General features: G+C 51.7%; 2 protein-coding genes across 2 annotated transcripts in view; both read right to left on the bottom strand.

Annotated features, from left to right (window-relative positions):
• Window positions 1-2459: 2459 nt before the first annotated feature.
• On the bottom strand, window positions 2460-4567 carry Pnma1 (PNMA family member 1). Its single transcript, XM_055592973.1, has one exon. The coding sequence runs from the start codon at window positions 4290-4292 to the stop codon at window positions 3231-3233; it is 1062 nt and encodes a 353-aa protein (XP_055448948.1). The 5' UTR covers window positions 4293-4567; the 3' UTR covers window positions 2460-3230.
• Window positions 4568-7509: 2942 nt separating this feature from the next.
• Mideas (mitotic deacetylase associated SANT domain protein) overlaps window positions 7510-17195 on the bottom strand; it is a 41170-nt gene continuing 31484 nt past the window's right edge. The window contains 9 exon segments of the mRNA XM_055592947.1: window positions 7510-9069; window positions 9354-9550; window positions 10962-11174; window positions 12207-12356; window positions 14322-14410; window positions 15050-15125; window positions 15755-15858; window positions 15975-16117; window positions 16604-16670. Of these exon segments, the coding sequence (XP_055448922.1) occupies window positions 8907-9069; window positions 9354-9550; window positions 10962-11174; window positions 12207-12356; window positions 14322-14410; window positions 15050-15125; window positions 15755-15858; window positions 15975-16117; window positions 16604-16670 (1202 nt within the window). The 3' untranslated portion in view covers window positions 7510-8906.

Here is a 17195-nt window from a genome sequence, read left to right as displayed (position 1 = left end):
TGGTTATTGTGTTTTAGTTAATAGAGTAGCTCCCATGATATTTTTTTTTTTTTTTTTGAAGCAATTCAGCTTTCAGTCCTTGCATGTGGTGACAGGGCCAGGGAGGAAAGACACATAGAAATGCTGGGGAAGAAAGAGACAGACAGACAGAGCACACAATGGGTTTGAGGAGACACTTTCCTTCTTTCTCTTTCTTCCTTTCTTTAGTTGAGACAAGGTCTCAGCCCTGGTTGTCCTAGGGCTCATTTTGTAGAGCAGGTTGGCATCACCCTCAGAGATCTGCCCGCCGCCTGAGTGCCAGGGTTAAAGGCACGTGCCACAACACCTGGCTGTACCTCGCCCACCATTGCGTGTCCACTGGAAAGAGTGTTTCCGTGGTCGGCAAGCTGCTCCTGCACCGGATTACCCCAGTAAGCCTAGCCAAAAGACGCCTGAGAAGCAGGCTAACCCAGAGGGTCGGGAGCACCAGACCCTTTGCCAGCGTTGTCTGTACTGTCAGCCAAAACAATTTTGTTACAGAATAGAACTGCTGTGCCCTTTCTACTCTCCCACAGTTCTGTGAATATGCCTTTCTAAAAACACAGTATCTTAAGATTCCTGAGCTCACAGCGAGAAAACCTCAAATCAAATCATAGTTACTTTTAATTTACTGGATGTGTGTCTGTCAGCATCCCGGCAGACTGAGGCAGGAGGCTAGGCAACTGTAAGGATAGATAGCCTCCGCTACAGAGGAAACTCGGCTCAAGAAGACTGGGAAAGGGGAGTGAGCACTGAGGATCCTGATAAAGCTTTATGCACCACGTTGCAGATGGACGTCTGTGCATGCCGGCGTGCGCCGCTGTTACATCCGAATAGTAGAAGTACCTTCCCTCCTAGGATGCATCCATTCTTCAGCTTTCTATAAGCTAAGCATGTTGGCACACGCCTATAGTACACCAGCACCAAGTAGGACGAGGCAGGAGGTTGTAAGTTCAGAGCTAGCCTCCCATCCGTAGCTCCCTCTGTGCAATGTGAGGCTTTTAAAACACAAACAAAATCGGTCGACGGGCCTATGGCACGACGGCAGAGTGCCTGACCAGCAAGCACGTGATCTTCGATTCTCTCCTTGCTACTGAAGAAAGCAGCCTAGCAAGCACTGAGGTGAGGTTGTGTTGGCAGGACAATGCAGGCAGCTGAGACGACACAGCAGGTAAAAAGGCATTTACCATCAAGGCTGCCAGCCTGAGCGTGGTCCCCAAACCTGCCTGGTGAAAAGAGAGAGCTGACGCCTACAAGTTGTCCTGTCCTCATGTACTTGCCCACACTCAAAAAAATAGTACTATGTTCCTATATGAAGCCAAGGCTACCGACAGCAGGAAACATGCCGAATCATGCTTGTTTTTTAGAACGAACATCTGGGTGTATGAGTTGGGAGCGTGATTGTTTGGCACGTGGTAGTGAAGTGTGTGCATGTATAAAAGTGTAAGAAATAGAATCTTACACTGAGGGACCCACGAGGTAGGAGGAGAAAGTGGATCCCTGCGAGCTGTCCTCTGATCTCCACATGCATTCCATGACATGCACACCGACATTTTAAAGAGAAGTCTGGAAAAACACATACCAGTGTTGACATTCACAAGTTAATAGTCACAATTAAACAGCTCCCGATCCCGTCACCCCAGTCTCTGCCCCTGAGCTGTTGGTCCACTGGTGCCTCCACAGAGCAGAAGCTGGGGGATCGACAGGCATGTGGCTTACATTACAGCAGCTCTGATCACACCCCTAAGAACACTGCATGGCCCTTCCACATTTACCCGGAAACTCAGAGAAGGCATCTGCAGCCACAGAATCTCTAGGGCCATCTTGGTGTAAAATGGCCGCTGGGAAACAAACACCTTGCACACATGTGACCTGACCACTGTTTCGCCACTGAAACAAGGTGTTAGTCACACAGTGACTTTAAAAGAAAACGGTTGCCAGATAGCCTAAGCCGCATCTCAAATTTCTGTCAAATGTCACAGAAACACACATCAACTATTGTCACTTGCCTCGAAGAAGCCATGTGAAAACCGAACCCGCTAAGAGGTATTGTGAAAGCCGGATGTGGCAGCACCCTGGAGAAAGAGGTGGAAGATCACAAGTTCAAGACTAGCCTGTGCTCTCTAGGGAGCCTGTACCTAAAAGAAATAGCTGGGGGTCGTGGCTCATACCTGTAACCCTGCTCTGTAGAGGCTGGGGGCAGGAGGATTGCTACAAGTTTGAGGCCAGCCTGAGCTACAGAGTGAATTTCAGGCCAGCCTCTCAGAGTGGGACTGTGACAAAGAAACAAAATCACCAAGGAACGCGCCCAACAAGATGTGTATGTAGGCGATATTGGGATTTAAGCTCATAGCAAGGAGGTTAAAAACTTTTTTTTTTTTTGGACATGAGCAAAAATCCTTGTAAGAGAAAAATACACAGAGCTGAATTACACTGAAATTTTTTATACATCTCAGAAAAAAACAAAAAGGCTTTTCAAATTTTTATTTGTATACATCTACTTGGTAACTTCAAATTTAGAACACGTAGCATCAACATGACCAATAATTATATGACAAATATTTGAAGAGAGAGAAGTGCAGCTTGTTCATGGCAACTTCCCCGGTGATTTATATCTGTATCTTATGCCATGAAGAATCGATTGTACAGCCCTATAAAAGCACTTTTTTTTTTTTTTTCTAACAAGTCACTCTTAGTCCCAGGATACTTTTCAGGTAAACAGATTCCAGTGTCAGCCATGAGAAACTAGAACTCTGCATTTTCAAGATAAGCAATATCACCTAATAGAACCACGTTCTTTCCACTGATATAAATTAGGAACAATTTACCGTGAAACTATCCACAAAGTTAGGAACAAACACAAGGGTTGGTGCCGCGGGCCAGGCCTGCGCTTAGCATCTGAACTCACAGCCTCACGGTCATCTTGATAGGAAGTGTCACGACTTCACGGTTCTCACAGCTGTCAAAATGCCACCAGGACGGCTGCCCTCGGGCATTCATTTTCGGCAGAATGACCCACCTCTACTGTTGCAGCTCGTGCCAATCACACAGTTCCGTGGATGCTGCGGGAATATGCAGGCCTGACCCCTGTATCCCATCCGTCAGAACACAAAACCAAACCAAAGCAAACCAGGAGGCTCGGTGTTTACTGAGCCAGGCAGGCTCGCAAAGCTGCACAGGGCTAACAGAAGCAGCCCGGCCTCTGCAGGGACTCAGAAGTGGCCCTCCAGGCCTAGCTGCAAGAGGGCAGCCTCGGCTTCCTCCTCCTCCTCTTTGGCTTCCTCTTCTCGAATCTGCACCAGCAACTGGAAGAGGTTGGGTGCAGGTCTTTCGGCAGCCCCGGTCAGCCACAACTGCCTCCGGATGGCCCCGCTGTGGTTGGCCCCGGCGATGACCTGCTCCAGGCGAGCCTGGTTCACGTTATCTTTATCAATGGCCCCCTTCTCCACTACCTTCTGCAGCAGGGGCTCCAGGCGAATGACGTAAGAAGATAACTTTTCTCCAGGGTTCTGGTAAGTGTTCAGAAATCTGACCTGGGCGGCTCGAGAGCTCTCCACGCTCCCAAACACCTGCTCCAGAGCCTTCAGGCATTCTGCGGTGGTTATGGCTGGGTTGCTGGTCTTGAGGATGCGCACGACGTCAGCCGCGGGGCCCCTCAGACTCTCCATCAACCGCCGTCTCTTCTCTGTGTCAGCCACCTGCCATTCCTCTATGATCTCATTCGAGTGCTCCAGCCAGGAATCAAAGGTCTCCTCGCCGGGCCCGGGAATGTCCCTCCCAGAGAACAGCGTCAGCTTCTTATACCATATGGACTCGACCAGAGGCTGAATAACGTTATCCAAAATACACTTGAGTATCTCTGCCGGCATCTCCGGGCCTGGAGCTGGAGCAGGGTTCTGAAACCCAAGCACGCGACCAACATCTTGCACGCTCCACCCTTCCCTAGCTAGAAAGAGGTTCAGCCTTTCCAAAAACTCCGCGTCGGAAGTGGGGGGTTTGAACACCACTTTCCAGAGCCCTCCTTTGCCTGGCATCTCCCTGGGGATCAGGGAGTACTCCACCTCCCCAGTGAGCTCTAACAAGGCAGCTTTCGCGTTTTCTTCCCTCCAAAACATCCTCCCCAGTACTCGGTAGGGCACCTGGGGCATGGCGGCTTGGAGAGTCTCTTCGATCTCAGCCTCATCACAGTTCACGGGGATGCCCCAGACCAACAGAGCCCTCTGAGAGTTCACGTCCATGCCCCTGCACCAGTCTTCCAACAGGGTCATAGCCATCTCGCCCAACTATCAGTGAGGGTGCCAGTTCTACGAACACCGCTTGGGCCGGCCCACGGCGCCACAGGACCCAGGACAATACGACATGCTCACCTACCCCCGCTAGGCCAGGGGGCGACAAGCTTCAGGCAACCACGGTCACCGAGCGACCCCGCGGTGTCCCGGCTCGCCCCCTCCGGAATCAGCGCTGGGAACCGCGGGTCTCTCCGCCTATCCTCGAACGTCCTCGCCTGGGGTCGGGGCCGGGGTGGGCTGGCTGCCGCGGTGCGTGGCGTCAGCGCGCGCAGGGCGAAGGCCAGGTGGGCGTGGGGCGGCGGGCGCTGGGTGGGAGCCGGCCGGGTGCGGCGCGGGGCGGGGCAGCTCCTCCTGCCGTCCCCGGGCCCGGGCGCGGCCTTGGCAGGAGCGGGGCGCGGCGGCGCCTACCAGGTCCCGCGACGGGAGCCGTGCCAGCCGGCGAGCACCGGGGACCGAGGCCGCGGGGAGGCCCGGGAGGAGCAATGCCCAGCGCCGGCGACCACGCGCTCCCGCAATGGCCGCCGCGGTGGAAGGCGGAACCGGTCCCCGAGCCTCCCCAGGGTCGCCGTGGCAACCGTGTCCATGACGACGGAGATGGGCGGGCTCCAGCAAATCTGGCGGTTGCTATGGTGCCGAGGAGGCGTTTGAGGAGTCTATTCTATGCTGGCGCATTTCTCCCCTCTTCCCCCGCCCCTCGTATTTCCCAGACTCTTTTCTTATCAATATTGCTAAGCATCATTTTTTTTAAAATCTAATTTTGTTATATATTTAAGTTGGCCTTATCGATATTCATCTACTATGACCTGTCTCATGTTACTCATCCATTCTATGCATTCACTCTATGCTAGAAAACACCCAGCGCTCTAACTTCCCTCTACCACCTGATCGCGTTCTGCAGCTGCTCTGCTCCTCCCCATGAAAGAGAAGCGAGAATGCCATCTACAGGTTCTTGCGGGAGACTGGGCTGTCCTGTCTAAATTTTATAAATGTACATAAAACATGTATATTTTATGTAAAAACATTTACATGTACGCACGTATGTACGTTAACAACAAAACTCATCTTTGAAGCCAGGCAAACTGCAAACATTTCCCCTTCTTGGAGAAATGTTCCCCTTAGTGAATATATAGGGTAACAAAAGAGAAATGCGTTCGGCTCCGAAATGTGGGGGAAGTTCCCAAGTTCCCTTCGAGCAAAGCAAGGCCTATCAGTCCCAGCTGATAAAAACGCCCCTATAAGAATGTGGCATTCAAACATTAATTTTTTTTAAAACCTTATTTAATAAAAGGTCTTAAGATACAGAACATTCAAAAGTAAATAAGTTACATTGGTACATTACAATCACATCAGCAAGATTCTCTTTAGTGTATTAATTTCTTTATAAAAAGCACACAAAAAATAAAATTTTCAGTCTTGTCTATCACAACTGTACAGCAAAGAGGTAATATTTATATATATATGTACACTATTTTTTAATATGTAACAGTCTTTTTTAAAAAGAGTGCCACAGGCAACAAACACGTGAAAGGCAGTGTCTGATCATTTTGTTTCAAAATAAAAGGAATATACTAATTTTTATGCTAATAAAATATCTGTACAATAATCACAGACTGTCAAGGCTGTCCCTGTGCTCTGTCCTCTTCCACAAGGCTTTCAACGTAAGAGACAAATGAGGAAAAGTTCTAACAGCTGCAAAACTTTTTTTGAGGCAACAAACACAGCCAAATGTGGGTTAGACACAACTGTTTTATAAAAATATGCATACTTCCTGTAAAAACCTAAGGGGTTAGGCTATGCCAGTCGAGTAATAAATAACTACCCAGAAAAGTGAGCCCCAATAAAAACATTTACACAGCTGAGGCTTGAGGATGTGTTGTGGTCCTCCTTAGTCTTTAACATCTGGCACAAGAGAAGAAAGAGGTTAGGCGACTGAGGCAGTTAAATATAGGCAATCCCTTTAGACGTGAGCAGCACAGGGGCCTCTGTGCCAGGGGTGGAGGTGGGGTGGCGTAAGGGTGGGCGTGTAACCTTAGCTGTGAAGGGGCTGCTGAAGGCGTGGAGGGCAGCAGTAAGGGCACTGCCTCCTTAGATGGGCAAGAGACCTCAGAAATGCTCCAACACAGGCACTAATGTCAGTTTCATGCCCTCTGAATGTAGGGGGAGGCTGGGAGACAGGCGGGATGACACGGTAGAGGGAGGCTATTGTAAAGCTGAACTTGTTATTCTTAAAGCAAAAGGCTCTCAATAGGAAGGAAGGAAAAAAAAAAAAAGCCCAAAATGTGTTCATGAGAAAGCACCAATAAAGATGTGCCTGCGCCAGCCTCTGTGGCTACTTGCCGCAAGAGGATCTGCCTCAAAATATTTCAGCCTTCACACTGCACCCTGGGGCGTGGCCCCTCTAAAAGCATCTGGTATCTGGTGGGATCACTACCTGAAGGTACCATCTTGACTTTTTTTCTGGTTTATATTCACCTGGTCTGGTCTCTGTAAACTTAGAAAAGTAGAATCACTTTTTTTTTTTTCATTAAGATTTCCAAAAAATCAGCTGGTACCACTGAAGAGAAGTCTCATGAGGCTGAAGGTGTCTGATATCACATGTCCACCAAGGCGCCTGAGCCAAATATGATTTCAGTAGGAAAAACGAAACAGAGAAAAACCTTGGAGAAAAGTAAGTAGCACTTTGGGGCTAAGCTGTGAAGGCACTCGTTATACAAGCGACTTAGAGGAGAACCTAAGTTGTGTTGCCCTCCTGCTTCTAGAGGGTACCGAATTTTTGCAACCTCGGACTTCGAGTTTGTAGAAGCCTATGAAAGAAACAAACAGGGAAACTGAAGGTTTAGGTAACTGTGCAGGGATCTAGGGGGGCGTTTCTGTTACTTGCACAGGCAGCTCTCATAGAACCATATCAATGTGTAAGTGAATGTAAAAAATACCCAACAGTGCATAGCTTAAAAACGAAACTCCACTTCTCTTTCCAGTTTCCAACAGGGCTGTAGGTATTTCCTAAGAATAGTGAACAAATCCTTTTCACCTCTTTACTAACACTGACAGGGTCAGACACACATCCAGACTTTCTTCTGTACAACTGAAGTAATGGTATCAGAAAAATACCTAGGCCCCCTATGGAAATGGAAAGCAAAGGGGCCTCTAGAACATTCTGACCCTTTTGGTAATTTCATGCCAAATATGTTGGTGGTGGTGGTTGTTTTTTTTTTTTTTTTTTCAAGCCAGAATCCAGGCTGATAAAACAAAACTAGAATTCTGGCTTCCTCCCAACTCCCTCAAGCATTTTCAAAGTACAGAAAGGGCAGGACAGAGAACTGCCTTTGATCTCACCCACATCTGTTAGTTTCCTGTGACTGGTAACTCCCGCCTTCCCAGCCAGTTCAGTGCTACCATCATACCTACTGGCAAGAGCAATAAGGTAAGGGACCCGAGGGCCTTGGAATTGGGGGACGGGCTGGGGATGCCAAGAAGGTGCCTTATTTTGGGATAAATGCACTTGGACCTCTGCAAAGCAAGAGGCCCCTGGTCCCTGAGGATGTTAAAAATTAAATATTAGCAATAAATAAATAGTTCCCAAATGACACGAGTCAAGGAATGAAGGCTCCTGTCTAAACTAGTTAGGAGACATCCCCCTCCCAGGGAAGGATCCAGAAATCTCCAGCATGCAGTATGGGGGGGGGGGGCGGTGAATATCGATATTAAGTGAGGTGTACTGGGGTTAGGTGGCGGCTACCGTGAGCAGGCCAGGTGAGAAGGGAGCTGGCACCGAAGAGCAGGCCAGGCCTTTCCAGGACCTGCTTGAGGCTCCCTTAGCAGCCTCCAGGACCCAAAGGTACAAGATGGTAGGTAGCAGGGAGGGTCATCAGGCCTGTGGAAAGATCCCTCAGGCCTAGCTCAGCATCTTCCAGCCTCTGTACACTTCCCTTCCCTACAGCAGGCTGAGAGCAGAGGCATGAATACCAGGTCCTTCCTCAAACGTTTGAGAAGACTTTCCCAGCCCAAGTCGGGCTGTTAACAAGCAGCAAACGGGTTGAAACTGCCCTTGGGGATACTCCTGAGGAAGTGGTGACCTTAAGACGGGACCATCGGAGCAGCTCCAGGCCTGGGCACACTTGCGCAGGGACAACACAGCTGTTAAGGCCACCATTCTCTAAGGAGTCCCTTTTGGGGGTGGCTGAAGGGGGCGCTTAGGGCGAGGTTTGCACAGCCGTCCAGGTCCTCTGGGGAAGGAGAAATAACGCTGCCACGGGGTGAGCTTGTGCTTGGCTTGCCATGGTGGCTCCCTAGGGACCTGGGATGAAAGAGGCAGAGATGCAAAACTGACTGGCGACAGCAGAGATCAGAGAGGCAGCTGCAGAGCCCTTCCGGCCCCTCCGGAAGGGGCTCTCTCAAGGCTCCAGGAAAGCAGAACTCGGGGGACAGACCAGATACCGAGAGAGAGAACTGGGTCCTGCAGCCCTTAACACTGTCCTTGGCCTTTGTCAATAAAAGGGCCTGTTTATTTTTCATCGGCGGGTTTGTTTTGCAGGGCAAGTTCCGCGTGACCCTCTCCTGGCTGCCTCTTGAGGATCCGGGGTGCGGGGTGGGGAGGGCTCAGCCCTTCTCGCCTTCGCCGCTCTCTTCCCTCAGCGCCTGCTGGTGAGCCGCGGCCGCGGCGGCCTCCTCCTTCTCCTTCAGCCTCAGGGCCGCCGCCTTCTTCTCCTGCTCCGAGTGGCTCTTCATGTGAGCGCTGCGGCTCTTCACCTTGTAAAACACCCTGGCGCGGGGCAGGAGGGGGGCAGGGTGAGGGGCCACCACCCCGGGGCCGGGCGGTGCCACCCTTCACTCCACTCCCTCAAACCGCAGTCCTCCCCACCCAGCCCCGCCAGTCCTCACCGCTCCCACTTGGGACGGTGCCACTCCGCCCCTCCCGCCCCTTTTCCAACCATCCCGCTCGGTGGTGACGTCACTGCCCTGGAAACCAGCGAGCCAATCCAAAAAATTCAGATCCCGGCGCCCCGCCCCCGCAGCTCCGGGACCCCAGCTTGGGGGACTCCTCACCTGCCGCACTTTTTGCAAGGGAAGGTGTTCTCCTGGTTTTGCGTCTTATTGAAGGCCTCGGCTTTTTTCTTCTTCTCGGTGAAGGGCAGCGCCCTCCGTGACTTCCCCGGCCCCTCCCTCAGCTTGTCTGAGGTCTGAGCGCCTGCAGACCCTGGGGCGTTGGGTTCGTGGCTCCGGAGAATGAGGACGTCATTGGCCTGGAGACAAGCAACAAGGAGGGCGTGTTTAAGAGGCAGGTGTGGATCCGGAATTCTGCTATCCCGGGCAACAGAGAGGCCCTAAAAAAGTCCATACAGATACCCCCCCCCCCAGGCCTTCCAGTAACCAGACCCCTTGGCGACCTCCAGGGGGGTCACTACAGCTTGGGCTGGCTCTAGCTCTCTCAGAGTGGCTGGCACAGTCATTCTGTGCCACATGCTGGTAGTTATATCACTATTTATTGACTCTGTGCTCATGTTTGCTGACATTTAGTCCAATCATGTCTCCAGGCCAGAAAGGCATGTGTTCACATGATGTGCCAGGTGGTAGAGAGGCAGGTCCTCAGTGTAATGAAAGGGACAGTCGTGACGGGTCACTTGCCGAGGGAATGCCAGACTGTGTGTGTGTGGGGGGGGAGAATGGGTGTCAGCCGAGAGCAGAGGCCCCACAGGGTACACCCCAAAGAGGTGACTTCTTTGGCCTCAGGCCAGCAACCCCAGCTGGCCCTCAGAAGTGATAAACGTGGCCTGGGTCACCCCTCGGAGGGTTCACAAAGATGGCAGAACTAGACAAGCGCTAGCACGGCCACCACACGGCTCCTGACAGGAGCGCAGGCTAGCTCAGAGGAAGTCAGCAGCTGTGTCTGCTGACAGGTGTTCCACAGAGAAGCATGTACATAAACTGCCATCTCTCTGGCTTCCTGGGAGGACTCTCCTGACAGGGGAGTCTCGATGAAAGGCCTTGCTTAGCCTGTGACGGGACAGAGCCCAAAGCCCTGGGGTGTACCTTCGGGCAAGACAAATGGCATCCCTGGACCTGACCTCCCCCCTCTTCTGAGTACCAGCTAGCACTTCGTGTGGTTCCTATGAGAAACTGGTGAGGTAATGGACACAAGGCACTCAGCCAAGAGCATGAAGGGCCATTACTGGTTTTCTCCTAGGCTCAGCTCTTCAGTCATGTCAGGCAATGCTCTAGGGCAGTCATGACTGAGCTCCAGCTTATGAACGCTTCCTCCAAGTTGTACACATCCACTGGGTTTTCACAAGACTGTCTACCTCTGCACCTCAGACACAGGAACGCTTCTACAGTGCGCGTGTACGTGTGTGTATATATGTATATATGTGTGTGTGTGTGTGTATAACATTCATGTATCTTATATATTGTATATTTATAATAGAAAAAGAAATTGCAGACTGGATCATGCTGTCTCCATCATCTTCAACCTCAGTTTGCTCAGCTATACAAGGAGATTTATAGTGGCTCTTAACACAGAGGGTTGAGGCCCAAATGACGACATGAGATTCCTGGTCCACTTCCTGAGCTACAACCGCCGGGATCACCATGGTCTCGCTGTCCCCCCATCCACACCCCCCAGGCCTGGCTCAGGGAGGGAAGGTGGGGGTCACTTACCGCCTCATTGGCCTGTAGTGTCTGCGTAGCTTTGACAGCAGCGGCCCGCCGGCTGCGTTCCTGGCCCTCTTCCTGCTCTCCCTTCTCCCGGGCTTCTGGCACCTCCTCCTCCCCCTCCTTCCTGGGCTCTTTCACTTCCCTCTTGGGCTCCAGCCTCTTTTCACTTGGGGACTCTCTTCGGGGAGGAGGCACCCTGGGGAACTTCTGAGAAGTCTATGGGGCAAGAACGCCCTCAGTCATTCCAGAGTGCAGGCTATGGTCCGGCCCAGGCTCCGGAGCACCTGCTGGTCCTGCAGCCCCATCTTGGCCCAGGGCAGCCTCCATCCTAAGTCACAGCCCTCCCATGGCCAGTTGGCCCCAGAAACAGGATAGTTTTGACCCGGGGTGCCCTCACAGTGGGACTGGACTGCTATGGAGGAAGCAAGCCAGGACCCACAAACCACCTGGCCTCCTGGACAGATGCCCAGAATCTTCTGGGCGCCCTTTGGGCAGGGTGACCTCGTGTAAAGCAGGAGCTCGGAACTCCAACCTAACTATCTGTAACACTGTCTCTATCTCTACTCCCCACCTGCAATCTGGGGACCCAACTACTCCCTGGTCTTAAAGTTAGCATGCCACCAAGTATAGACTTGTAACCTAGAGACAATGTCAAGAGGATTCATGGGCACAGAATTAAAGCGCAGCATCTTTCAAGGGTGAAGTTGGGGTTGGTGCTAATGTGCCTCTTCTGCTTTCCTAGACCTGATAATCTGTTTAAGTGAAAAGGCAGCCGTGTCTCAGAGTCCTGGCAGGCAACCGCAGCATGTAGCTGGCTTTTAGTAACAGTGTTTGGTTTTCATGTGTACTTATTTTTCCCGGTACCTTCTATTTATGGGAAGAAATCCTGGTTTTCTATGTATGATTATAATATAAAGCTTTCCTTTTGAGAAAACAAAAATGAAGGAAAATCAATAATGAAAGTTGTGCAGGACATAACAGGAATAGTACGAGTGGCATGTGTTGAGGCACGGACAAAGCAGAAACCCTGAAGGCGGTGCGAGAAGGGCTGGAGCTCAGAAGCGGCATTGGCGGCCTGCTCCGAGGACGCAGCAGGGCGAAGCTGTAGTCGATAAGGGAGAACTCAAAGTTCAGGGCCTGGGTCACGGGTCCCTGCTCTCCTCTCTAGCCTCTGTCCTGAAGCTTCCGGTGAGGTCTGGCCCCAGGTGCAACCGAGCGTGAGGCGGCAGGGGCAGGCGAGGGGCTCACCTTAAGGTCCACTTCCACCTCCTCCTGGGCTGACTTCTCATCGCTCATGTCCACATCGCCGAAGGTGAGGGTCCCATTGCGGCCAATTTTCACCTGTTTCTTATAGGTGTAGTAGAACTCCACGCACTGGGCCACAGTCTTGGTCTGGATCTGAATAAAAGACAAAACAGGGTCAGGGGGGGCCCGACTCGGCTCACCCTTCTTGTCTCCACCCGCCTCCTTTAGCCTTAGGCCAAACAGCTAGACCCCAAACCCTATTTCTGAATGTCTGCTCGGCGACAAACCGCTGCCCAATAACGGAGGCTTCTGCAGCGTGTCAGCGAGTAACACCAGGACCAGAACTTCCGGGGAGATTTGCCTACGGACCACATATTATAGGGCTGTGACCTATGAGAGCCCCAATTCAAGAGGCAGCACTAGGGCAGCAGGGCCAGGGGGGACCCAGAGCCTTGCCTGGGTCAGGATCTATAGTCTAGCAGTACGACTGAACTCATTCTGATCCCTCATAAGCTTTGCAGAAGTTCCCAAGCCTCCTCCCAGAGTCCCCAGGTGAAAGGGGTCCACCATCCTAATTTCTGCTCTGCACCTGTAAGCAATGAGCGATGTGATGCTTGAAAGCTTGATCATCTCCGCAGCCGAAACTGCTCGATAATGCTAAGGAGAGTTACACTTCAAGATAATCCCCTACCCCTGTACTAGGGAGTGAACACAGGGTCATGCACATGCTGGGCAAATGCCCTTCCATTAAATAGTACTTCTAATACTACCCCTGTTCTTCGTTAATTTTGAGGCAGGGTCTAAGTCATCCAGGCTGGCCTTGAACTCACTTCAGTAGACCAGGCCGGTTCTGAACTTGAGTCCTCCTGCCTCACCCTCCCAAACTGCTGTGATTACAGGCCTACACCTCCAGGCCCAGCTGCAGCTTACTGTCAGTGATTAGCTGAAACAGGAGGGAAGAAGGGAGTTGTGTGTATCTCATGGGTGTGTAACAGGATAAATGGTAAAACTGTTAAATCTTAGCCAGGTATTAATTAATGGGTGTCGGTGGAATTACCCTTCGACACTTTTTGTACCTTTGAATTTTTAAAACATTTGTATATATTTTTATTTCACATGCACAGGTGTTTTGCCTGCATGAATGTCTGTGAGTTCCTCTGTAGCAGCTTGTTGTAAGCTGCACGTGGGTGCTAGGAATTGAACCTGGGTCTCTTGAAGAGCAGCCAATGCTCTCAACTGCTAAGCCCTCTCTCCAGCCCATTTGACAATTTCAAACTAAATAATATCTGGCATCTTCCACATCCAAAGCCAATAGAGCAGTGCAAACTCCCTTCATCCATCAGGGAAACAATTTCCGCTCCTCTCCAGGGAGCAGTGCCAGGCGAGGAAGAGAAATGTTACAGTGTCATGTCCGGGAGGATTCTGGGAAAACCATTAAAAAGAAAACTTTGGAAAACCCAAAGAGGAAACAGAAGGCCAGTAGCCTTGCTACTAACTGCCACCAAAGGGCTGTGCATCCTAAGGCAAGTCACTCCACCTTCCTAATTTCTGTTTTTTCATGTGTGAAGAGCAAGTGATGTGATGCTAGAACGAACCACAAGATCATCTCCATTGCCCAACCCCCTCTCTTCAGGGGGTAGGGAGTTGGTTTTTCCAGACAGGGTTTCTCTGTGTAATAGCCTTGGCTGTCCTGGACTTGCTTTTAGACCAGGCTGGCCTTGAACTCACAAAGATCCACCTGCCTCTGCCCCGGGGTGCTGGGATTAAAGGCGCGGAGCCCTACGCCCAGCTCTGAGGGACCTAACTCTAACATCTAGCTCTCCCATTTTGTTCCAATTCTAGTATATGTGTTGCCAAATCAAGCACTGGCTCTCCCATTTCCTAGAACTATTTGACCACTGGGCTTGGTTTGGGCGACATAGTCCCACACAGGGACTGTTCTGTCTGGAGAGCTCAGAAGTCAGCAGATCCTCTCTGCAAGCCGTGTGGCTTACAAAGCTGTCTCTGAGGCTACTTAGCGGCAGCAATCTAACTTCAGTGATGGGGCTTGAACTCAGGCACTCCGGGCAAGCACCACTTGGTGAGTGGCCACAGGACCCCTCCCTCGCCCCTGCTCACCAGCTTCTGCACCAGGAAGAAATCTTTCTTATAGATGGCAATGCCCTTGTTGAACAGCTTCCTCTCCGCCATCTTCCACTGGTCAGAGCCTGCAGGGCAAAGATGGTGCCAGGCTGTGAGTCGGGCAGGAGCCTGAGCATCTGCACTCTGAGGATGACTCTGACCCACTGAAAGGTGTGAGGCCGTCGCATCTGCCTCCCAGCTTCCTAAAACTTCAGCCCCCGAATAAACATGACAACCTGTCTCTCCAGGTCCGAGAAGGACTAAGTGCTTTAAGGCAGGAAAACCTTTTGGAGCTCCGCCTGGTACAGGCAAACGTAGAGCTAACTGAGGCTCACAACAGTAGCTGCTGGGTTTGCATGACTGCACGAACATCCCTCCTACAGTACCGCATCTAGAATAGCACAAGCAAGGCAAGGCTAAAGCTCCAGAAATCAGCTTTGGCTGCACTCCCTAGGTTTCTGACCTTTGTACCTCTGACCTAGTCTTTCTCTCTCTCTCTCTCTTTTTGCCTGGCTTGCCTACCCACTTTAGACTTCCCCTCAAGGGCACAGGAAGCCCCCAAGGGAGCTACTCGTCCTTGCTACTAGTTTCCGTGCTTTGGCTGTTGGCTGACTCTCCCTGTCCCAATCCTCATTCCAGGATGTCACTCAGCACCGTCCAGGGGCCCAATCCATGCTGGAGACCCTTGAGGCTCTGGGCCACAGGCCCACCCCAGTCAGGCCCACCTGTGTAGTGATACGTTGCCAGCGGGTGATTGTGGGGCCGCAGGGGCTTCTTCAGTAGCAGCTTATTCAGCGTTTCCTGGAGGGGACAAGAGAACAGTGAGGAAGCTGGCCAACAGCCACAATGAAAGATGGAGTAGCCCAGGCTTGGGCAGAGAGCCTCCTCAGGTGTCTGGGTAGAGTAAGCACTTACTCTTGCCTGGCTTAACTGCATGGAAGGACAGGCTGCTCAGGATTCAGGCCATAAGGCCATTGCAGGGATGCTTTAAGGGAGCCAACGACCAAAGCAAGTAGTATGGACAGAGAATGTCCTCGGTGGCACTCCTATCTGGGTCTGGGGATCTTACTGATCTAGAATCAGGGGTTAGATTCCACACTAGGACCTTTCAAACCAGCCAGGGTTTGACACTTAAGAGTTTCCTTAGGCCAAACCCCAATAGCCTCTTCTTTGGTTAGAGCCCTTGTGGCTGCCTCAAATCACTATTCCAAGTCATCCCCATGCTCAGGAGGCAAAGGCAAGGCAGACGGTCACGATTTCGAGGGGGTTAAAAAAGAGAGAAAAAAAGAAACACACACCCACAAAGATGTATGCAAAAGAGCAAACATAAATAAACATTTTATACCACCAGGCCTGGTTCTGGCAGCAGACAGGGAGACATCAGCACCTGCCTTCCTAAGGGACCTCTTGAATTGACAAGGTTGTCTTACCAGGATGTCCCCCCTGGATTCATGCAGATAGTGCAGGGCCAGTTCCTGGTTGGTGCCAGCACCGGGGAAGATGCTTGAACAGGCAGCTGTCAGCAGGTCATCCACTGGATTCACCGGAAGGACAACAGGAAGTCATGCTCAGGGCTGAACCTTGCAGGACCCAGCCGGCCCATCTGCTCACCAGCCTGCCACGCCCCGCTCACTGGAGATCTCTCCTTACCTTGCCTTTGCTTCTCTCGGCTGCTCTCAAGATGTTCCCACGGCTGCCACACTAGGTCAGCCTTATGGGGATCTGCAGCTGCCAGGGCCCGGTCTCTCATCATGGGAATTTCTGCTTGGAACCGGGTACCAACGTTGATCCGTCTGCAGGGGTGGAAGGGCAGGGAGTGAGGCCTCACCTTGTGGGGACAGAGAACCTGACTTTCTCCCTAGAATGGGAAAAAAACGGTGCAGTTGGCGGATGCTGAATGCAGCAAGGCCATAGCTGGATGAGGGAATCTGGCTTCTAGGGACAGTGAGAACACACTGGGCCCTGCAGGCTCAGGAGGGGAAAGCTACTCCTCCACATTTGACAAATAAGGAGAGTCTCTTGGAAACCCCCACCCCACCCCCAGCTCTCCCTAGTGACAAATTCAAGCCAACCTGGTCCTTCCCTTTCCTCTCTGCAACTTCCACACGAAAGCTGGCAGAGGACAGCAGAGCCCAGGACAGACTACAGAAGCCCTGAGAGACTGCCTGGCTCTATGTAGCCCCCACACAGCCCTGCTCTTGCTCCCAAAGCTAGTCTGCAACACATCAGGGGCCCCTGGCCACCCACACGCCACAGGGCCAGGGCAGGGCTGCACTTACGGCTCGATGCTCACAGGGGTGGCCTCCCCCATCACCGAGAGGACGGGTGGGGTGACTTCAGAACTGTCTATGGGCAAAGAACATGTTGGTAAATGGCCCCTTCCTCCCCTCAGGAAAACACTCCCGTCCCAGTCCGCCGTCCCGCACACACAGGAGTCACGGCGGTGACTCACCAAGTACACTCAGAACTTAGGCACCTGGTCCTTGCTCTGCAACCTGATGACTGTGCAACTCAGGCCCTTTATTGAACATGTGCAGGCCTCAGTTTTCACATCTGCAAAAGGGGGCTGTTTCTTTCTATCTCCTTGCGGGAATGAGAATTCTGAATTAAGCAAGAGCCTGGAACTCCCGTTTATTAGCTAGTATGCCAGCAAGACCACCAAAGCCCAGCTCCTGCTGCCAGGAGCTCCCACTTTATACAACAAGCTTCGGTACAGAATTATGCTTTGCTTCTCTTTTATTCTAGCAAAGAGGCTGAGCGCAGGCAAGCCAGGGAGACAGCACTCTTTAATAATGATCTTTTCATTTCCTCTCTGGAATTTTATTTATTTTTTGCCTCACTTTTCCTCCAACTTAACCTGACTGCATCAAG

Source organism: Psammomys obesus, unplaced genomic scaffold (genome assembly GCF_907164565.1).
Source record: "Psammomys obesus unplaced genomic scaffold, mPsaObe1.curated_primary_1811, whole genome shotgun sequence".
Lineage (NCBI taxonomy): Eukaryota > Metazoa > Chordata > Mammalia > Rodentia > Muridae > Psammomys > Psammomys obesus.
The sequence above is the reverse complement of the archived record's forward strand: the minus strand, read 5'-3'. Positions and strand labels throughout refer to the sequence as shown.